Here is a 23,446-nt window from a genome sequence, read left to right as displayed (position 1 = left end):
CATCTTCTTGATCCATTCGTCCGTTGATGGACACTTAGGCTCTTTCCATGTTTTGGCTATTGTGGAGAGTGCTGCTGTGAACATTGGGGTACATGTGCTCCTGTGCCTCAGCATTTCTATATCCCTTGGGAAAATTCCTAGCAGTGCTATTGCTGGGTCCTAGGGGAGTTCTATTGTTAGTTTCCTGAGGAACCTCCACACTGTTTTCCAGAGGGGCTGTACCAGTTTACATTCCCACCAACAGTGCAGGAGGGTGCCCGTTTCTCCACATCCTCACCAGCATCTCGCGTTCTCTGATTTGCTCATTTTAGCCACTCTGACTGGCGTGAGGTGGTATCTCAGTGTGGTTTTGATTTGTATTTCCCTGATGAGTAGGGATGCTGAGCATCGTTTCATGTGTCTGTTGGCCATCTGGATGTCCTCTTTGGAGAAGTGTCTGTTCATATCTTCTGCCATTTCTTCACTGGGTTGTTTGTTTTTCGGGTGTGGGGTTTGGTGAGTTCCTTATAGATTCTGCATATTAACCCTTTATCTGATATGTCATTTGCAACTATCTTTTCCCATTCCATTGGTTGCCTGTTAGTTTTGTGGGTTGTTTCCTTTGTCGATACTTGATCTTATTTATACCTTTAGAATAACCCTGAAAAGCACCTATTATTATGACCTTTTTTTTTTTTTTTTACAAATGAGAAAATTATTGGTTATATAGCTTGCCTCAAATAGTTAATAAATGGTAAAGATTCAAATACTCTTTTCTCTGACTCCAAAGCCTATAATCTTTGCCTTAGTGTAGGGTATTCTTTGGAAATCCTTCAGATGACCTGCTGACTGATACAGTGTATAAGAGTGATATGGATGTATGATTTCTTTTTTTTTCGTTAAAGTTTATTTTTGAGACAGAGAGAGGGATGGAGAAGAAGTGGGAGAGGGGGCAGAGAGAGAGGGAGAGAGAGAATCCCAGGCAGGCTCCATACTGTGAGCACAGAGCCCAATGCATGGCTCGAACCCATGAGCTAGGAGATCATACCTGAACCAAAGTCAGATACTTAACCGACTCAGCCACCCAGGTACCCCTAAATGTATGATTTCTGAATGAGGTTCCTAACCCAACTCAAAGAGGAGAGAGGGAAAAATGGGGATGAGACAAAGGTGAAATATATACGTTTTTATTGTTGGGAAGTTATGATTTGCAATTTGATAAGGTTGGGTAATAGTTCCCTTCTGATTTCTTGATATTATTCCTATCACCTTAGAGGGTAGGAGGCCCTGCCTCTACCTATCATGCCTCATATTTTCTCCCCCTTTCTTTTGCAGGGGTAAGGCAGTGGTGCTGCCTCTGGGAATTGTAAGAGGCAAGTGGGCTTTCTGTTCTCTGGGACCTTTTTTTTCCATGGAAAGGGTTTAAATGTTTCTAAAAGGTCAGAAAACCACTACTAGGGTTTGCAAGCTGCTTCTTTGCCTCAGTTACAGTGGAGAACAGCCTTCAGGGAGGTAACTGTGGAAATGTAAAAACGAGAACTATAGGAAACTGTCCTTAAAGCAGTCTGTGTTCCAGAGATAATTCAGCTGCATTAGGTGTATTCTGTAGGGAATATGCATAGGCTGTATGTAAGGTTAGGTATGTAGGCTTTTGTAAAAAACAGTTTTTAAGTGAAAGTTAAATTACAGTTAGTAATTTTCTCCAAAGCAATATTCACTATATGTTATTTTTATTAAAATGCTTATGTAAAGCTGAAATCAAACCTTAGTTTAAAAATGCAGTTGGTGGGCGCCTGGGTGGCTCAGACGGTTAAGCATCTGACTTCGGCTCAGGTCACCATCTCATGGTGAGTGGGCTCAAGCCCCGCATCGGGCTCTGTGCTCACAGCTCAGAGCCTGGAGCCTGTTTCAGATTCTGTGTCTTCCTCCCTCTCTGCCCCTTCCCCGCTCATGCTCTGTCTCTGTCTCAAAAATAAATAAACAAAAAAAATTAAATAAAAAAATTTAAAAAATGTAATTAGGTCCCTTTAACTATTAGATTTTGGCTTTAGAATTTAACAGCTTAATGATTGCTAAATAACTGTGAAATGGCTGTGATAAATAAGACATGAATCCAACTCAGGTGTGTACAGCCTTTTTTTCTTTAGGATGTTTTACAAATTATTGTATCAACAGATATTTTAATTTTACAGATAAAAATGGAAAAGGATGCTAAGCAGAAAGGAAAAGCACCATTGCCATCGAGTACAAAACCTTCATGAAGACTATCCAATTAAGACCATCATCCAGATAGGTTTTGTTTGTGTTTATTTAAATATAATAATAGTTTATTTTCTCCCAAATTGTTTACTTCTTTTACTATGTAAAAATGTCATTTTGGTTGTTTCCTTAATTTATTGAAACAAGTGAAAATACTTTATATTACTTTCGTCAAAATTCATGATTTTGTATCTTGTCTATACTTTTTATCTGTCCTGACAAATGAGGTTATTTTCATATTAATCAAAACCTGAAAATACAGTAACTGTTTTCAGTCTGTCATAAATTATCTTTTTAAGGCTATTTAGAAAATTAGATATGTTATTGAGGGTTTTGACCACTGTTTAAAGTAAGTTAAAATCTTGATTTTTTATTTTCCAAACTTTGTAATCTTGATTTATGTTTTTAAATAAAAAACTGTATTTTAAATTATATAATCATTTTCTAGTGGTGTCTACTGATTTCTGAGTTGTTTTGTTAACTATGGATTGTACATAACTGTATTGGCACTTCCTGTGTGCCGCTTCAAATCCTCTCAGGCCCGCCTCTTACTCTATTACTGTTGTGAAACAACTTCAAGGCAGACTCTGACAGCTTCTCATGGACAAAAGTACAAATTTTATTTGATGGCACTTCATCTTGGGAGCATTTCATGACTCTCTTGCTTTTTTTCTCCAGGGATCCTCTGACATTGTGGCTTGGGATGAATCATAGATGTATGAAAGATATGGGGGAATTAATGACCTTGTGACCACCCTTGACTAATGGGTAAATCCTCTCTTCCATCTCCTAGGAAGATAATTCTGAGATGCCTTTCATGAGCTTCCTCAGAAAATCCTGTGGGACTGAGCACCAGTCACCCATAGTAGTGACCAACCCCATAATGTATTCTTATGTTAGCTTTCTCTACTTCTCCCTTTCTGATCCTTCTCGCTGATTACTTCTCAAATAAACACCTGTATGTGAGTATTTGTCTTAGGCTTTGCTTTTGAGTGGCTGGTAAACGCAAATCAAGATGGTTACTAGGAATGGCCTTAGAAAGCAAACCCTGTGGTTTGGATTCTGTGACTGGATAATTCACCTGACAGATGACAATCAAGACCCCATAGCTGGTGGTAAATGGTGTACTGATAACTTCTGTCATGGATACCAAGGCATGGATCTGTGAAGGAGTTTAAGATCATGATCTTCCAAGGGGCAAGATAGAAGGACAGCCGGTTAGGATGTTATCTGATTTGTAGATCCACTTGTGTAACTACTGGATTGCTCACCCTGTTTTCTGATCTAGAGCCCACTCGTAGAAGGGAAAGCCCAGATTCCTTGAGGAGGGGTCCTCAAGTATATATGATAAGTATCATATATATACTTGCCCCAAAGGTAAATATACAATTTACCAGTGTAACTTTGCAGATTTTTCAACCAAGGACCTTTGGATATAGAGTCTGAGCTCATATGGATCCCAAAGAACCCAAAACACTATTGTGGTCCTCTGGCTGTATGCAACCCAGTGACAAATGGAGTCCTAACCAAAGCCTAGCCCAGTGAGCATAATGCATCTGGCCCCACTCTTTGTTTATTTCTAAAGTGCCTCAATATATATAATTGGGATAGATATACTGTACTTAGAAGCTGATAGAATCCTTTAGCCTACGTTGATAACTCTTGCTTCATGCCCCAGATAATTTTTAGATGCTGCAGGCTTGGGTTAGAATTAATGACCCAAGGGCCTCCCTTGACCAAAGCATTATGTGGGCACAAAGTATGTGAGACTTCAACATCTATTAACCACTTTATGTAACTGACATTTATAGAACATTCAACCCACATTTTTTTAATGCACATTTAATAAACATTTACTAAGAAATACCATATTCTAGGCCACAAAACAAGTCTCCGTACTTTTAAGATAATTCAGATCATGATGTCTTCTGACCATAATGGAATTAAATTAGAAATCAATAACAGGGGCACCTGGGTGGCTCAGTTGGTTAAGTGTCTAACTTCAGCTCAGGTCATGATCTCACGGTTCATGGGTTCAAGCCCCACACTGGGCTCTGTGCTGACACCTCAGAGCCTGGAGCCTGCTTCGGATTCTCTGTGTCTCTCTCTCTGCCCCTCCCCTGCTCACAGTCTGTCTCTCAAAAAATGATGAAAACATTTAAAAAATCAATAACAAAGATATCTGGGAAGTCTCCAGAAATTTTAAAGTTATATAATAGCTAAATAATCCATGGGTAGAGGAAAAAAATAAAAAAAGGAAAGTAATTTTAACCGAATGAAAAAGAAAACATAACAGTATTTGTGGGACTAAAACAGTACTTAGAGGAAATTTCATAGCACCAAATTCCTATATCAGAAAAGAAGAAAGATCTCAAATAAGTGACCTCCATTTCAACTTAAGGAACTTAAGAGGAGCAAATGAAAACTAAAATAAAAAAGAAAAAGGAAATAATAAAGACCAAAGCAGAAGTATAAAACAAATGCAACAGAGAAAATGAATAAAACAAAACAGTTTGTTTGAGAAGACCAATAAAATTGATAAATCTCTATAGCTAGACTGATCAGCAAAGGATAGAAAGAGAACACACAAGTCACCAGTATTAGGAATGTGAGTGATGACATCACTATATGATCTACAGATATTAGAAGTATAATAAGGGAATGTGATAAACAACTTTACGCCAATGAATTTGACAATTTAGACTGAAATAAATTCCTCAAAATAAAAAAACTGAAGCTCATTCAATAATAAATAGGTAACCTGATTAACTCTTTATTGTATGCTATTAGCTCATATATCAATTAACTAATTTGTAGTTAAAAACCTTCCCACAAAGAAAATTCCAGGCCCAGATGGCTGCACTATGAAATTTACCAAACATTTAAGGAGCAAAGATTACTAATTCTATAAAGACTTTTCCAGGAAATTAAAGTTGGGAATTCTTTACAACTTAATCCATGTGGCCAGCATTACTCCGATATGAAAACCAGACAAAGACATCACGAGAAAAGAAAGTTTCAGACTAACTCCTCTCAAATATGGATGCAAAAATTTGTAACAATTTTAGCAAATCTAAAAATATGTAAAATGGATAATATATGTCATGATTGAATGGGTGTTCTCCAAGGAATGGAAAGCTTAACATGAAAATCAGTATAATTCATCATATTAACACAAAGAACCACATGGTCATCTTAATAGATATAGGAGTATTTGACAAAATTCAACACACATTCAAGATAAAAACTCTCAGCAAACTAAGAAGGTAATTTCTTCAATCTGATAAAGGGTATTTACTAAAAGCCACAGCTAACATCATATTTAATGCTGAATGGCAAATGCTTTCCTCCTAAAATGAGGAACATGGTGAGGATGATGGCTCTCAGCACTTCACTCAACAGACCGGAGGCTCTAGCCATTGCTGTAAGGAAAGATAAAAGAAATAAAAGATATTCAGATTGGAAAGGAAAAATTAAAGGTCTTCATTTGCATGTGACTTATTATATGCAGATAATTCTATTAAATATGCTAAAAAAACTCACTGGAAATAAATGAATTTAGCATTGATGCAGAAAATGAGATCAACATACAAAAATTATATTTCTATATGCTAGCAACGAAACAACTAGAAATTGAAATCAAGAAAATAATATTTACAATAGCATAAGGAATTCTTACAGATAAATTAGACAAAGATGTACAAAACTTTTACATTGAAAAATACAAAATATTGCTCAGAAATAAAGGAGTATCTTAAAAAATGGAGAGATATACACAGTGTTCATAGATCAGAAGACTCAATATTGTTAAGGTGTCAATTCTTAATTTATAGATTAAATATAATTCCAATAAAAATCTCAGCAGACTTTGTGTCTGTGTTGTGTGTGTAGACATTGACAAGTTAATTCTAAAATTCACACAGAACTGCAATGCTAAAATAACTCTGAAAAAGAACAAGATTGGAAAGCTTACAGTACCTGCCTTTAAGACTTACTATAAAATTATAGTAATCAAGATCGTGTGTTATTAGACTAAAGAATAGATTAGTGTAACAGAATAGAGAATCCAGAAATAGTCCTACACATATACACTTATTTATTTATTATTTATTTATTTATTTCTGAGATAGAGAATGTGCGGGGGGGGGGGGAGAGAGAGAGAGAGAGAGAGAGAGAGAGACCCCAAGCAAGCTCCATGCCATCCATTAGCACACCGAATGCTCACAAACTAACTGTCCGTGACCTGAGCCGAAACCAAAAGTCACTCAACTGACTGAACCACCCAGGCACCCCCAGTCAATTGATTTTTGACAGTGATGTGAAGGCACTTTGNGGGGGGGGGGGGGAGAGAGAGAGAGAGAGAGAGAGAGAAATACCCCAAGCAAGCTCCATGCCATTAGCACATAGACCGAATGCTCACAAACTGTCAGATCGTGACCTGAGCCGAAACCAAAAGTCACTCAACTGACTGAACCACCCAGGCACCCCCAGTCAATTGATTTTTGACAGTGATGTGAAGGCACTTTGATGGAAAAATAATAGCATTTTCAACAAATGGTGGTGGAAGAATTGGATATCCAAATGCAAAAATATAAATTTTGATTCATGCTTTGCATCTTATACAAAAATGAACTCAAGAAAGAATTATAGCTCTAAATAAAGCCTAAACCTGTAAAACTTCTAGAAGAAAATATAGAAAGCTATTGTGACCTGGTTAGCCAATGATTTCTTAGATACAACACAAAAGCATGATCTATAAAAGACAAAACTTCTAAATTGGACTTCACCAAAAGTAAGAACTTCTGCTCTTTGAAATATTCTCCTTACAGAGTGAAAGAATAAGCCACAAACTGGGAGAAAACATTTGCAAATTTGAAGGAGTTATGCCCATAGTATGTCACAAACTGTAAAACTCAGTAAGTAAACAATTCAGTTAAAAAATAGGAACAAGTTTGAATAGACACTTTAGCTAAGCAGCTGTATGGTTGGAAAATAAACATGAAAAGATGCTCAACATTTTAAGTAATAGAGAAATGGAAATTAAAACTACAAGGAGATGCTATTGTACACAAATGTCTAAACTTAAAAACATGGACCATATATAGTCAGTTAAGCATCTGACTCTTGATTTCGGCTCAGGTCATGGATCTCACCCTTCATGAGTTTGAGCCCTGGGTGGGGCTCTGCCATAGGGATTCTCTCTTTCCCTCCCTTTCTGCCCCTACTCATCTCTCAAAATAAATAAGTTACAAAATACATAAAAATAAAAATACAGAAAAAGGAAAATAAATCTGCATCTAGGGCACCTAGGTGGCTCAGATGGTGTGTGTTCAACTTCAGCTCAGGTCATGATTTCACAGTTTACAAGTTCGAGCCCTGAGTTAGGCTCTGTGCTGACAGCTCAGAGCCTGGGGCCTGCTTCAGATTCTGTGTCTCACTCTCTTTCTGGCCCTCCTCTGCTCTCGCTCTCTCTCTCTTAAAAATACACATTAACAACAACAACACAGACCATATAAGATGATGGTGAGGATATGGGGCAACTAGAACTCTTAAACACTGGTGGTGGAAATATAAAATAGTAAAACTACTTCGTGAAAACAGTCTAGCAGTTTCTTGAAAATTGAAATACACACAACAATATGGCCCAAACATTCTACTCCTAGGTATTAACCCAGGAGAAATGAAGGTGTATGCCATACAAAGACCTGCACATGAATGTTCATAGCTTTATTTTAAGCAATCCCAAACTGGAAACAATCTAAATACCTATTAAAAGGTAGATAAATTGTGTTATATTCATGTAATGGAATAGTACTCAGCAATAATGGGCAATAAACTGTTTATACACATGACAAAATGGATGGATCTCAAAATAATTATGTTGAGTGAAAGAAACCAGACAAAATATACATAGTACATGATTTCATTAACATCAAATTCTATAAAATGCAAACTAATGTATGGTGATAGAAAGCAGAACCTGTCACTGGGAGTAGGTGGGGGGGGCAAGTATTTTTCTGGGGCATGAGGAAACTTTTGAGGAGGGTGGAGGAAATGTTTGTTACCTTGATTGCGAGGATGATTTCAACAGCTGTACACATATGTTCACCTATCAAATTGTGCACTTTTAATATCTGCAGTTTACTGCATGTTAATCAGACCACAATGAAGCTGTTAAAAATGAACACAGATGGGATGTTTGGGTGGCTCAGTGGGTTAAGGTCTCCAACTCTTGATTTTGGCTCAGGCCAGATCTCACAGTTTGTGAAATCAAGCCCCAAGACGGGCTCTGTTCTGACACGGAGAGCGAGAGCAAGAGAATCTTAAGCAAGCTCCGTGCTAAATCCACACGACCTGAGCCGAAAATGACTCCAGTGCTCAACCCACTGAGCCACCCAGGCACCCAACAAAGATAACTTTCAACCGTTTTGCAAAGTTTGTCACTAAGTAATATGTATATATAACCGGACAGCTAATCTCTAATTTTTGTTCCTCAATGTCCTAAAAAAAAAAAAAAAAAGCTGCAACAAGAGAAAGAGCTGATGCCAAAAATTCGGATGAGAAGTGCTGGTAATGCTACTAATTTAAAAGCCACATTTCATTTACTAACTTTCCAACTTGTAAAACGAATGTTGGGATTCTTCTCTTTCGGTTGTTTTAAAATTTAAATCAATACGAGCAAAGCAGCAGACTACGGAATCCAACCCACCCTCTCCCGTCATTATTGGAAGCCTTGTAACACGCACCTGCCACCTGCCAGCCTGCGCGGACCGCGGAGGCCCAGAAACCCCTGCAGTCGCAGGCTCTTTGCGCAGCTCTCCGCGTGCGTGGCCCCGCCCAGCACGCTCTGCGTCGGGCCCCAGGTTCTGCGGACGCGTGTACCAAGCAGAGGCTCCCAACAAGCCAGGCTGATGGCGCAGCGCCGTGGGCGCAAGCGCAGCGCAGAGCCTGAGCGGCCTAGGCACGCGCGGTAAGTCTCTCTGCACGTGCGCGACGGCGGGCTGACCAAGCCGCGGTGGCCGTGGCCGGCGGCGGGCTGAGGGCCCAGCATGTGGGGCCGCGGGCACTTTTCTAGAGCCTCTGTGGTGGAAAGTGTGAGGTCAGTAGTAGTCTTTTTGGTAGGTGCGGTTGTAGCTGTTTCCAGGACCGTCTTTTCACCCCCTGCTTGCTGTTTAGGTCTCCCAAGGATGGGCCAAGGCCCATTTCCTGGCCTGCCTTCGCCTTGGAGCCGCCCATCTACTTCTGAGCGTGCCGGACACCCCCGCTTTTGAGGGTGGTGCTGGGAGGCGAAACCGACTTGCTGATGACTCGGGCCTGCGTGATCTCGGGGGAGATGGGATCTTGCAGGCCTGTTGTGGGGTGGAATTCTCTCTTCTGGCAAATTCTGTGCCATTTAAACTTCAAAATCCCTCATAAAATAGGTGTAAAGGAGCAGCCTGGACTCACTTCTTCCAGATTCTTGAAATGAATTGGAGATTTGGAAGTGCCGCCCTCTAACCCAGTTTTGCAGGGAGTGGGGTACAGCGTCAGTTTCTTCGTAAGCATCGCGGGGAAAGTCTTTTTGACTCCTTTTAAAATAAGATTTTAAGGTAAACTATACAGCTTCTCGGGATTTCCAGACATTTTCAGTTTTACTAAATCTAAGCCAATGACTTAGAGAAAAATACAGTCTCTCTAAACAGATTTCATCTTGGATTTACAACTTCTCGTTCAGTTAAGTAAAAACTATTTTTGACTGGTAGTGGAGGAACGATACTTAATTTGAACACCTTTTCATTCTGCTTAATGTATGTGAAAAAACTATATAAGGTATAACAAAAATCAGAAAAATAAAGTTAAAAATTTTTTGTACTCCCTCCTCCCTCCCCTCCCCCCGTGACAGTTAATTTTTCTCTTTCCATAAGTAGTTGAGAGAGCATTTGAAACTCTGGTGTAACACTGTTCTTCGATAACTTTTAAAAGTCTTAAAAAGTCTATTTTCAATTTTCTTCCAAGAACTAACATTTATTCATGTAAAGTGCAGTATTCTAGTATATTAGTGATAAAGTTATAAACGACTGGACATTTATTTTTAAATACTTTGGAGTTGGAAAGTGTAATATAATGTAATGAAAATTAGTTTTGAAGTAATGGGCAAAATTTGATTGACTTTGCAGTCTTTAATTGAAAGATCTCTTCAAAAGTAGAAACCACTGTACCTTTTAAATGAAATTGATTACCAGTCTGAAGCGTTTGTTCTCTATGTATTTGTAGTGTTTCTTTTCGTTTTCATTATAGAGGTCCTGCTCTCCTTTTGGGAGGGCATCAATTATTTTGAAAGTATTGAAGTACTGATTTATGTAACTGATCAAAATGTGTCTGGATATCCACTTCAGTGTAAATTTGTAAAATCTTGGCTAAAAAAGATAATTTAAAAGATAGATTTTATATGATGAAATCCCAGAATATGATATACTCAAAAGAATTATTGGAGAAAATGTCTCAGGTCATTTTTGATACAGAGTTTGAGTTTTGATAACTTTATTTAGGAACAAAACATACTTGAGGAATTTGAACATAGTATAGTTTAGTCTTTCTTGATTCACTGTGTATGGACAGATTATTAGAACTTAATTTAAAGTGTTGAATTGTTTTAGTTTTTCAGGAATTGTCCAGATGGATGAAGATACACATTACAATAAAGGTACTGACCTTAAAAATTATTTTTGGATGTAAGAGCTAGATGATCTTGAGTAATTTCTAATTTTTGTTGTATCTTGTTTGGTTTTAGTTGAAGATGTGGTTGGAAGTCATGTGGAAGATGCAGTAACATTTTGGGCCCAGGTAAATAGCCTGGTTGATTTCTTTCCCCATCCCTTTCCTCCACCAACCCAGCTCTTGCCTAACAAACAAAAACAAAAACCCTAGAATATAGATATCCTTGTCATTCTCCATGCCTAATTATTATTGAACACTTCACACAAGCCACTACTGGAAGTCGAATGACTACAGCTGACACTTACTACCTGAGTTATGAATAGTATGCTCATAATGCACTGAGTTAAAGAAGAAAGAAAGCAGCAAGATTATAGTTGTGGTTTCAGAATTACACTCAATTGGTTAACACCAACAATCTAGGCTGCATAAATTACTGAATACGCTAAGAAACATATTTATGAAGTTATAGCCCCATCTAGGGGTCTTTTATAAGATTGTTTCTTAAAAGATTACCTTTTTAAATGCCTTTTTTTTTTTTAAATGCCTTAACTTTGAATTTGGTATATAATCTCTTTTTCATCATGAAGTTGGAAGCACTAGTGGAACGTTTATAATTTTCTACAGTTAGACTTAAAGTCAGATTAAATTTACTTAGTTTTAAATATAACGACAAGTACCAAATGCATGCGTTCCAGAATTTAAAAAGGTGAATCCCTCTAATTACACAATTACTCACTAGTATTTAATTTTGTGAACTACCCATGATATGGAGAGAAAGGGACGGCATTTTTCTATGAGAACTGCAGTATGAGAACTCTTGTGGGGATGGAGTGAATTGGCAATATGGGTAATAGAATTTATGAGAAGAACAGTTGTAGAAGAATATAATTAACCCACAGTTCTTATATCTATATAAAAAACATTGTAGAAGGGTAATATTTATAGAAAATGTGGTAAATTTGTGTTTCTGCTTACGCAAATATTTTCTAAAGGGTGCCCAAATGTTTTATGTATGTGTCTCTGTATTAATAGCAACTGTGTCACTCTCAACAACATCAGTTTAGATGATAAATATGTTTAAACTCATAGCTTAAATAAGATTTTCTAGACCAGTACTGTCCAGTAGAAATGTGTGAGCCACATAAGTAATTTAAAATTTAGCAGACTCATAAAAAAGTAAAAAGAAAAGGTGAAATAAATTTTAATCTACTCAATATATACAAAATACTTCAAAATGCAGTTAGCACAGATATATTTACAAGTATTTTCTTTTCCTTTTCATATTAAGTTTTGAAATCTGATGTGTATTTTAGAGTTACAGTATACTCTATCTCAGATCAGATTAGCTGCATTTCAAGGGGGTATTGCCTATTGATCAGTGCAGCTGTAGACTTTGATTTCAGCTGACCCTTCAGTGAAGCTGTTGATTGAATTTGGAGGGTTTTTTTTTTATTTTTAAAATTTACTTATTTTGAGAGAACAGTTGGGGGGGGGGGGCAGAGCGAGAAGGAGACAGGATCTGAAGCAGGCCCCTCAGTGACAATGGAAGAGCTTGATGTGGAGCTTCAACCCATGAACTCTGAGATCATGACCTGAGCCAAAGTTGGATGGTTAACTGACTGAGCCAACCAGGTGCCCCGAATTTGGAGTTATTATTTAAACCAGGAGTCACCAGACTATTCCTGTAAAATATTAGATCATAAATATTTTAAGGATAGTGGATAATACATAATATAGCAACTATTCAATTTTGTCACCTCTGCTGTTGTAGTGCAAAGGCATAGATACATAGTACATAGATGTGGCTGTGATCCATTATAACTTTGTTTGCCAAAGCAAGTGGTGGAGGTCAAAATTTGCCCACCTCTGAAATCAACCATGAAGTTGAGGCCTGGTAGAAATTTAAACGTTTTAAGAAGTTATGAAACATGTCATAAATGTATGAAAAGATTAAGAGTTAAAGCTACTAATGACATTCATAGGAATTGAATGATTATTTCAGGAAGCAAATTGTAAAATTTGATTGAAGTTGGAATGGGATATAAGTAAAGAATAGAGATTTACGAATATGTGGAGGCTGATCAAGATGAAGATATTTTCACCTATATTCTGTTTTTCTGCCTTCATGGATTTTTTGCCATATAGGGCACTTACATGAGAATACTTCAGAATTTTTGGTAGGCCAAGTGGAATGAGTAGCAGCTAAAGGAATCCTAAGTGTTTGGCCTTTATGTTTTTTGAAAGAATGATCTTCCAGTTATTTTAGTCATATAGTTACAAAATATTTTTAAGAACATATATGTACATTTAATTATTTATTTGGAAATAACTTTAGACTTATGGAAAGGTCAGAAAATTAATACAGAGTCTTTCTCTATACCCTTGATATAGCTTCCCTTACTGCTAACATTTTACATAGTTATCAAAGCCAGAAAATTAACATTGGTATCATGCTATTAACTGCAGCCTGTATTCATATTTCAACAGTTTTTTTCATTGTCTTTTTTTCTTTTTTTTAAACTAAAAAAATGTTTATTTTGAGAGAGAGAGACAGTGTGAGCACATGCATGGGTGAGTGGGAGACGGGGAGACAGAGGAAGAAAGAGAATCTCAAACAGGCTCTGCGGTGTGAGCAAGGGGCCCAACTCAGGGCTGGGTCTCATGAACCTGTGAGATCATGACTTGAACTGAAATCAAGAATAGGATGCTTAACCAACTGATCTACCCAGGCGCCCCTTGTTTTTTTCTATTCTAGGATCCCTCATTGTATTTAGTTGTCATGTATTTTTAGTTTCTTCTAACTTTGGTTAGATCTTTTGTTTATCCTCGTTCTTACTGATTTTGACGTTTTTGATGAGTACTGGTCACTTATTTTATAGACTGTCTCTCACTTTAGATGTTTGATGAGTACTGGTCAGTTATTTTATAGAATGTCTCTCAGTTTAGATTTGTTTGATAGTTTTTCATAAATAGATTGTCCATAATACTGTAGAAATGATACTTTGTCCTAGTGTATCATATTGGGGATTCATGATAATTGATAATCATTATTGATAATGTTAACCTTGATCTACTTGGTTAAGATGCTATCTGCTCGGTTTCTTCACTTTACAAATTACTGTTTTCCCTTTTGCGGTTAATGTTTTAGGGGCACCTGGGTGGCTCCATCAGTTAAGCATCCAGCTTTGGCTCAGGTCATAAGCCCTGTATTGGGCTCTACACGGACAGTGTGAAGCCTGCCTGGGTTCTCTCTCTACCCATCCCCCTCTGCCCCTCCCAAACCCATAAGTGCATGTGTGCCCTCTCTCTCTCAAAATAAATAAATAAACTCAAATAAATGTTTTAGAGGGAGATACATTGAGATTGTTTAGTTTTGTTTCTCTTCAACTTTTCACCCACAAATTTTATTATTTATTACTGTGGTCTTTGTCTAATGATTTTTTTAAAATTCTTCTTATTCTTTCTGCTTGTATTAATTGGAATTCTTCTGTAAGGAAGAGCTGTATCTTCTCTGATCATTTATTTATTCAACTATTTAAATTAGTAAGGTCTTATGGTTATTTATTCCATGGGTTATAATTCAGCACTATCACTACTTAATTTGTTGTTTAGATTGGTACAGTTTTGGGCATCAAGAGATTATTCACATAGGCTGTTGTGCCTTTTAAACAGGTCTCCATTTCTTTTTTGAGCATTTCTTTACTTTCTGACGCCACCATAAATTCCAGGATCATCTTTTTTCCCCTATCTTCGTCCTGGAATCCACCACTCTCCAGAACCCTGGTTCCTGTTATTGGAGAATGGTGTTTAGAGATCAAGGTCTGGGCACTAGGTATGCTTATTGCTGATGAAGTGTCATTGCTTTTAGACCCTTTCAGCAGACAGAGCTCAAAAAAAAAAAAAATATATATATATATATATTTAAATGTACATATCTATATTTTTGTGTCTTGCATGTAATGCATGTATATGCACACAAGTGTGTATGTATACACATACATACTCCGAGGTCATACAAATACCTTCCAATTTTAATCTGACAGTGCATATTCATTTTAGCCTTCTTTCTTTTTTTGTAACTTTATTCCTTCCTTCTCTCATTATCTGTGGTATATTTGCTTATTTGGTCTGTCCTAGTATACACTTCAAAATTGTTAGCTTATACCCATGACAAATGAATTTACTAACTAGATTGCAGTATTTGTGTATAGAGGATTATATACATTTTGAATTTTTTTACACCCGTTTTATCCAATAACAAATACATGAGAAGACTCATCATTTGACCAAAATATGCTATTCATTTTGAACAATTAGATCTATAGTAAAATCCAAACACAATTGTTTTATATTACCTCTTAAGATTTAATAGTTTTTGGTTTCTTAGTTTGAATTCCAGGTAATTTGAACTCACCGTAAAGATTTTCTAAAGCATAGTACCACTTCTTAAAAGAACTCATTTGAATTTGAAAAAATATTACTGTAAGAATTTGATTTAATCTCTAATGCTCCAGCATCTTTTTTTAATGTTTATCTATTATTTTTTGAGAGAGAGAGAGAGAGAGAGTACATGAGTTGGGGCCGGGGGTGGTGGAGAGAGAGGGAGAGAGAAATCCAAGCAGCCTATGTGCTGTTTCCTGGGGTTCGATTTCCTGAACTGAGAGATCATGATCTGGGCTGAAATCAAGAGTCCTGACGCTTAACCAGCTGAGCCACACAGGTGCACTTTGTTCCAAAATCTTTTAAGTGTTATGCTTAGTAGAACTCCCAATTGTATAGCACTGTCAAATGATAATTTACTGAATCTTACAATATAGCTATTCTTCCTTCTAGAGTATCAATAGAAATAAGGATATAATGAAGATTGGTTGCTCACTGTCTGAAGTTTGTCCCCATGCCAATTCAGTTTTTGGGAATCTTGATCCAAAGAAGGTGAGCCATATTCTTGGGCACAATTATTCCATCTCTCCTGATAGCTTTCTTATGTCTTAGATTTTATAATTGTTGGAATTTTTAATATATTTGAAAAAGAGAGGCAAATTTTTAGAAGTGATATAAACTGTAGTCATAACAAATTTATTCTTTCAAAAATACTATGGACTGTGTGCTATGTTCCAGATACTGTGGTAAGCATTGAATATACAATGGTGAACAAAATAGAATCCTTGTCTTTGACACTGATTAACAAAAAAATCTGTAAAAGTTATCTTTCTGGAGAACAATCTGATGATCTTTTATTCTTTTTTTTTTAATTGAGGTATAATTTACATACAGTAATGCACGCATGTTGTAGCTGTACAGCCTAATGAATATTTACACAGATCAGGATACAATAATCACCCAGATCAAGATATAGTTCCATCTTCCTGGAAAATTCCTGCAGGCCCTTTCTCAGTCAATTCTTGGTCAGTAGTCCTTCTAACAAGATGTAATTATTATTGACTTCTGTCACTGCAAATACACTTGCTTCTTCTTAAAGTATACAGTTTGTACTTTTTTGTGTATGTCTGGCATCTTTTTCTCAACAGAATTTCTGAGATTCTTCCATATTATTGTGTATAATTGTATTGGTAGTCTGTTCTTTTTCTTTAAAAATAATTTTTTTTAACATTTACTCATTTTTGAGAGAGAGAGACTGAACGTGAGTTGGAGGATGGGGGCAGAGAGAGAGGGAGACACAAAATCTGAAGCAGGCTCCAGGCTCTGAGCTGTCAGCACAGAGCCCGACATGGGGCTAGAACTCAGGAACTGTGAGATCATGACCTGAGCTGAAGTTGGCCACTTAACCAACTGAGCCACCCAGTCGCACCTAGTCTGTTCTTTTTCAAGCTATGAAGTATTTCATTGTTCTCCTTTGATGGCCATTTGGATTGTTTGCAGTTTTTGGCTACTGTGAATTATGCTTCTATTAAATACTTATACAGGCTTTTGTTGGATGTATTAAGTTTTTTATTTTGACAGTATACCTAGGAGTAGAACTGCTAAGTCATGGGGTAGGCATGTTTCACTTTGGTAGGCACTGACCAAACAGTTTGGCAAAAGTAGTGAACCAGTTTTTATTCTTACCAGCAAAATGAGGGTTCCTCACTGTCCTCACCAATCCTTTGCATTGTCATTCTTTTAAATTTTAGCCATTTTGAGGGGTGTAGTGTGATTTTTTTATTTTACTTTCCTGAGTAGAGAGCTTAAGTATATTTTCATAGGTGTGGTTTTTCATCTTTATTTGGAGAGAGAAAGTGCGAATGGAGGTGTGGTGGGGTGGGAGAGGGAGAGAAAGAGAGAATCTCAAGCCTGCCCCATGCCCAACACAGAGCCTGATGTGGGGCTCGAGCCTATGTTTAACCCTGAGGCCATGACTTAAACTGAAATCAAGAGTTGGATGCTTAACCAACTGAGCCCCCAGGCACCCCAATGTTTTCATACTCTTATTAGCCTTTTGAACATCCTTGTTTGCCTCACCCAGCTCTAAGCTCTGTTTCTAAATAAGAGGAGTAGATCTCTTTATTTTAATATTGAATTAGGTGTGTAAAATAGTGTATGTAAAATGAGTGTATTTGTGTAAATAAAAAAATAAACATATCCTAGCATATATGTAAAATTAGTGTAAGTGTAAAATTTTTTTAGTAGGTGTATGTTGAAAACTATTGGTAAGGAAGTCTTTTTTTTTTTTTTTTACCCTTTTGATCTACTTTGATTTTCTTTTAATAATGTGCCTCTATTTTATTTTAAAATAGTTACAACCCCAATGGCATATATAATAATGTGTAAAAAGAAGAAATTAGAAGGAAAGAATGTAGCTTGGAGCTGAACATCAGAATGGTTAAGTTAATGCAATTTGTAAACTAGTTTTTTTTTTTTAAGCATCTTTGTAGCCTAGGAATGTGTTACAAATTAAGATATACCCACTTTTCCTCTGTTGAATGCAAAATAAATTTCTTGCTTTAAAAAATACCTAAACTAGTTTCAATAATAGATTTCCTATTATAAATGATTACTCAGCCACTCTGGTTACTTACGAATGGATTATACTTTGTACATTTTCAATAGTGAATGAATGTCTGCCTCTCAACATGTAGCTGGGTCATAGGCTATAAATAGCAGAGCTGTGAGAGGAGCAGATTGGGACCTGGCACAATGGGAGTGCATGTATATAGTTAGATAGTGCTTGAAAGACAAATCTCCTCAGGATAGACTTGTATTTATGATGGTTGTTGTGATTATTCACACTAACAGAGTCAAGAACTTCAGGTTCCTCAGCTTTGTTGGGTCCCAGCTCTATTTCTGTATACAAGTATCCTCACCTCTATGCAGAGTGGGTTGGAGTGATGCCCCATTTGTGTCACTTGCTTAATATTAAATTTTTAATTATATTAGTATATTATTACAAAATCTTTTTTTTTTAATTTTTTTTTTTTTTTAATTTATTTCTAGGAGAGATTGAGAGACAGCGTGAACAGGGGAGGGTCAGAGAGAGAGGGAGTCACAGACTCTGAAACAGGCTCCAGGCTCTGGGCTGGCAGTCAGCACAGAGCCCGACGCGGGGCTCGAACCCACGAACCGCGAGATCATGACCTAAGCGAAAGTCGGACACTTAACCGACTGAGCCACCCAGGCGCCCCTATTATTACAAAATCTTAACTAAAGATTAATAATGACCCTTTGCAGAGTTTGAAATTGGATAGGAGCTGTTTTTGCTAAGAAAACTTTTTGCTTGCTAAAAAATGAAGTAAGATGGTTGGGAGAGTGTTCCATGCCATTTGTGCTCTCTCTTGCTCTCCAGTTTTGTTTTGTTTTGTTTTAATATTTTGATTTTTAAAAAATTTTAATGTTTTGTTTTTGAGAGAGAGATAGAGACAGAGCATGAGCAGGGGAGGGTCAGAGAGGGAGGGAGACACAGAATCTGAAGCAGGCGCCAGGCTCTGAGCTAGTTGTCAGCACAGAGCCTGACACGGGGCTTGAGCCCACGAACTGTGAAATCATGACTCAAGCCACTTAACCGACTGAGCCACCCAGGCGCCCCACTTATTCTCCAGTTTTTGAATGTTAGCTGAGGGAACCAGAGTTAAGTGCTAATTTCATACCTATCCTTTGTAATATTTTCTTTGTTAGATATCCATTGTGTGTCTGAATTGATTTGTACTTTGTTGCTTTGAGAAGTTGAGGTTTTTTGTATTTCATACCGTATATGTCTTTGCTTCAAAATCTGTGAATTTGTCTAGCTTCAGAGTGATACACTTAAAATTATTTTTTTCCTTAAATGTTTATTTTTGAGAGAGAGAGAGAGCGAGCGAGCGCGCGCATGCACGCATGCCTGAGCGGGGGAGGGGCAGAGAGAGAGAGAGAGAGAGAGAGAGAGGGAGACAGAGGATCTGCCCCAGGAAGTGGGTTTTGTGTTGACAGCAGAGAGCCCAATGTGGGGCTTGAACTCACAAACTGCAAAATCATGACCTGAGCCAAAGCTGGACGCTTAACTGACTGAGCCATCTCAGCGCCCTTAAAATTAAATTTACACTTCACTTAAGGCAGTGTTCTGGCCTTTCATATGCCCTTCTAAGGTATTTTTTCCCTAATGAGTCTCCTCCCCTCAAGACATATGAACATCATAGATAAACTGTTTATCTGTTTTTGTTGTCAGGTAGGTGTGAACTTTAGAGGGCTATAAACCATTGTAATATTGAAGACATCCCTCTCCCAAATCAGTTTTAACTTCCTTGAGAAAAATATCTGCCCCTTGAGAATGTAGGATTAAAATGAATGATTTAAAATGGTTATTGGGGTCCCTGTGTGGCTCAGTTGGTTGAGCACCCCACTCTTGATTTTGGCTCTGATCACAGTTTCACGGTTCATGGAATGAAGCCCACGTTGGGCTCTGCACTGACAGCATGGAGCCTGTTGGGATTCTTCCTCTCCCTGTCTCTGCCTCTCCCCTGCTCATGTCCACTCTCTTGCTGTCTTTCTCTTGGTTTCACATAAACTTAAGGAAAAAAAAAGAAAGTCATTATCAACCTAGGGTGATTTTGTATCTCCACACGCCCCCCCCCCCCCCCGACCCCGGGGGATATTTGGCAGTGTCTAGAGACATTTTTGGTTGCCACACTGGAAAGGGTACTTATTGGCATTGTAAGTGGAGGCTAGAGGGAATGCTGCTAACTATCCTATAGTGCACAGGACAGGAGAGAGTCCCTGCCCTATCTTCCTGGCAGAGAATTATCTGGTCTCAGAATGTCAGTAGTGCTGAGGTTGAGAAATTGACATAAAATATGTAAATTTTCCTTTGTTTTTATATTAAAAATAATTAAAATATAAATTTAAGTACAGTTCACTGTTAAGGACATTATCTAATTTAATTTTATCCATTTAATAACACTAGAGTTCTTACATATAAAGTAAAAACTATAAAAATCTTTCTTGGCTGGTAGAATGTATGGATCCCACATGGTTGAGATTTAGACTTAAATGGTACATACTTGTCACGTTTATATTTTAAGAAGAATTAATTGTACTAGTTATGTCTTCAGACATTAAAATGGCATGATTTTAAGTCTTTGATGTGTATGCCTATTTTTTGAATTTTGTTTTTTGTGTCTTCTTTTTCTTTTTGAGAAGCAGAATTGCATTATGGACTCAGAAATCAGATTGCCTGACTTTGAATCCTAGCTTATGACTTTGGGGATATAATGGTGAACACAAAGTATCTGCCTTTTACAACTGTGAGAATAAAATAAGTTATTATATATAAGTTGCTTATTGCCATATATAAGTGCTTAATAAATGCTAACCATTATTCTTATCTACTTAGCATGCTTTGAATCATTAAAATGCCAAATAATTGTACTTTCTTTTTATTTTTATAGATTTATGGTGGATTATTTTCTGAAGATAAATGTTGGTACAGATGCAAAGTACTGAAAATCATCAGTGATGAAAAGGCAGGAGGAAGTGTTCTGTTTTTTGCCCTGAGTAACAATTATTTTGGTTCCAAAATTTGATGCTTATTTAGTCCTTTATTGCTTATACATAGTAGTAATAGATCTGGTTCAAATGAACTTATAAATTGATTAAAACTTTTTTTTACCTAGTGAACACAAAAGAAATGAATTGCTTAAAAAAAATCCAGGTTAGATTCAGGAATATCCTTCTGAATTTAAGTTGTCATATAATCACTGCAGATTGTTCTGGGGTAGATTACATAATTTGTGAATGAATTTTGTTGACCAGTGGGTTCTTTGTATCGCAGTTCTTAATGATCATGTTTGGTTCTTGCTAAGTAACCTTAAAAGTTACTCTATTAAGACTGAGTAGGAAAAGAACATTTGATCTATCCAAAAGAAGTTCTGTTTATGTTTTGCTTAGTTGATTTGCATATTAATGAAGTTTGGCTTACTGCTTTTTCATGCTTTGGTTAAATGTGATGAATTTTCTTTGTGTTTAGCTATTTGATTTTTTTAAAACTGTGAACGTGAGGGAGATTTTAAGGGAAATTGTGGGGATGAGATTCTGAATAGCTGTTTGGTGGCAGTTACCCATTACAGGCTGTGTAAAAGCATCTCTGGGCTTTCCTTTACTGTTTTTTTCCTGTCTCTGCTTTACTGGAGTTAAAATATTTTCTCAAATGTATATGTTTGATAAAACATTTTTCTTGGTGTAAAAAGATATGATAAAACAAGTAATGCTCAGAGTATTTTAAAAATTTCTCAATATTTATTACCATCATAGGGAATGGTTTATCTTGATGAACTAGATCTTTCTAATTAGATGTTTTCCTCACAGTTTGACACCTGGAGATAATATATTGTGTTTGCTTTTGCTTTGGCTGTAACTTTTTAAAATTAAGGGGCAAGATGACTTTGACCTTATGATAATCTCTTTTTTTTCTAAATAGAGTTGGGGGTGAGGGTGAATTTAATTCATTTCCTAGGTCTAACTTAAAGATGGGCTTAATTTTACCAAAGGAAGTTTGAGAATTTTGCCTTTGTTTTCAGGTGTTACTGTTTCCAACTTGGATTTAGGAGTGTTGATTGATTTTAACATTTGAGATAGGGGAGGCCATAAGCTTTATAGATTTATGTTTATTTAAATATTAGCTGTTTTTTAACTTTAGCTTTTTACTTATTATTATGTTTTAATTTTAGAGAAAGAGAGAGCATGAGTGGGGGAGAGGGGCAGAGGAAAAGAGAGAGGGGTGAGGGGTGGGGAAAGAGAGAGACAAAATCTTAAGCAGGCTCCGCACTCAGCATGGAGCCTGTTACAGGGCTTGATCTCACAACCCTGGGATTAAGACCTAAACTGAAATCAGGGGTACTGTCTGATAGCAGTACTGTTTGATACTAGTTTAACTTGTTTGATAGTATTGGCTGATACCAGTTTAACTATTTAACTTACAGCCAAACAGAAATCACTGGAATCTCATGAACTGTGAATGGATTTTCTTTATTTTGAGGGTATTGTTTGAGCTCTTGTTTCTGAATACTTTTTGTCAATTTGAGGTGAAAGCCTCTCTTGATTTACAGCTAATTAACAGAAAGCAGCAAATTAGTCATTTCTTTGGAGATGATTAATTAAGTTTCCTTGTGTTAGTATTTGTCTCATTTTTTCCTTCAGTGTCTGGTGAGATACATTGACTATGGAAATACTGAAATTCTAAGTCGATCTGATATAGTTGAGATTCCTCTGGATCTGCAATTTTCTAGTGTTGCCAAAAAGTATAGACTTTGGGGACTACAGATTCCTTCTGGCCAAGAAGTTACCCAGTTTGATCAGGCAAGTCACAGATTTTAAATATTTTTGTTAATAGAGGTAAAGCTGTGTGCTTGAAACAAAATATAAATGTAGTTAAATTCTGCTAATTCTTTAATATAAAAGCCTATATAAATTAGTGAAAAATATGAATTATAGAATGATTCAAAAACAATTATTTGTGCTCATCTTTGCCATGTAAACACTCATGATGATCAGAGTGATATATATATATGTTTACATAATAAGTATCAATAGTTTGATCTCATGTGAAAGTTTAAGAGTTTCTTATGATGGAGAAAATGATAATATAATTATTATCTTTTGCTCTTCAGGGAGTATTTGTTAAATAAGAGTGATCTTTAACCTAGCCCTGGCCATAAATATCACGAAAAGTCGAGTTGTGAATTAATCAGCTTTTATCATTTTGGCAAGGGTTCGTACTGTTTGGTATAGTAGTTGGCAGTGATGTTCTACTATCTAGATTCTAGTTTGTATTCTTTCCATTAAATATTGGAATAGTAACGTAATTCTGGCAGATATCTCATAGTTGCAGGGATAGTCTTAAATTCTACCTCCTTTTAAATCCCCTATGCAATAATGATGTTCTTTTGGTGGGTGTTACTGCGGTTGAGGAGATACTGTATTGCTAAGTAATTAGATTTGTATTTTTTAATTTAGTAGCTCAAATAACTTATGTGAAAAATAATTTAATCAGTAACATGAGGAGTAGTAAAATTCAGAAACCTGTTTACCTCTTTTTTTTTTTTTTTTT

General features: G+C 36.6%; 2 protein-coding genes across 8 annotated transcripts in view; both read left to right on the top strand.

Moving 5' to 3' along the window:
• FAM221A (family with sequence similarity 221 member A) overlaps positions 1-3,204 on the top strand; it is a 24,562-nt gene extending 21,358 nt beyond the window's left edge. Inside the window, exons 7-8 of one of the 4 annotated variants that reach the window (XM_039223052.1) lie at positions 2,172-2,272; positions 2,917-3,204. In XM_039223052.1, coding sequence (XP_039078983.1) covers positions 2,172-2,240 — 69 coding nt within the window. In that variant the 3' untranslated portion in view covers positions 2,241-2,272; positions 2,917-3,204. Of the gene's footprint in view, positions 1-1,314; positions 1,353-2,171; positions 2,313-2,916 lie in introns of those variants that run through there. The other 3 variants (XM_039223056.1, XM_039223053.1, XM_039223054.1) reach the window with 3 other exon arrangements.
• Positions 3,205-9,112: 5,908 nt separating this feature from the next.
• Positions 9,113-23,446, top strand: part of STK31 (serine/threonine kinase 31) — a 79,411-nt gene continuing 65,077 nt past the window's right edge. For 2 of the 4 annotated variants that reach the window (XM_039223047.1, XM_039223044.1), the window contains exons 1-6: positions 9,113-9,208; positions 10,875-10,921; positions 11,009-11,061; positions 15,769-15,867; positions 20,790-20,864; positions 22,537-22,695. In XM_039223047.1, coding sequence (XP_039078978.1) covers positions 9,150-9,208; positions 10,875-10,921; positions 11,009-11,061; positions 15,769-15,867; positions 20,790-20,864; positions 22,537-22,695 — 492 coding nt within the window. In that variant the 5' untranslated portion in view covers positions 9,113-9,149. Of the gene's footprint in view, positions 9,209-9,260; positions 9,338-9,659; positions 9,828-10,874; positions 10,922-11,008; positions 11,062-15,768; positions 15,868-20,789; positions 20,865-22,536; positions 22,696-23,446 lie in introns of those variants that run through there. The other 2 variants (XM_039223045.1, XM_039223046.1) reach the window with 2 other exon arrangements.

The sequence above is a fragment of the Hyaena hyaena genome, unplaced genomic scaffold, assembly GCF_003009895.1.
Source record: "Hyaena hyaena isolate Hyena2069 unplaced genomic scaffold, ASM300989v1 scaffold_1276, whole genome shotgun sequence".
NCBI lineage: Eukaryota > Metazoa > Chordata > Mammalia > Carnivora > Hyaenidae > Hyaena > Hyaena hyaena.
This window is presented reverse-complemented; position numbering and strand designations above follow the sequence as displayed.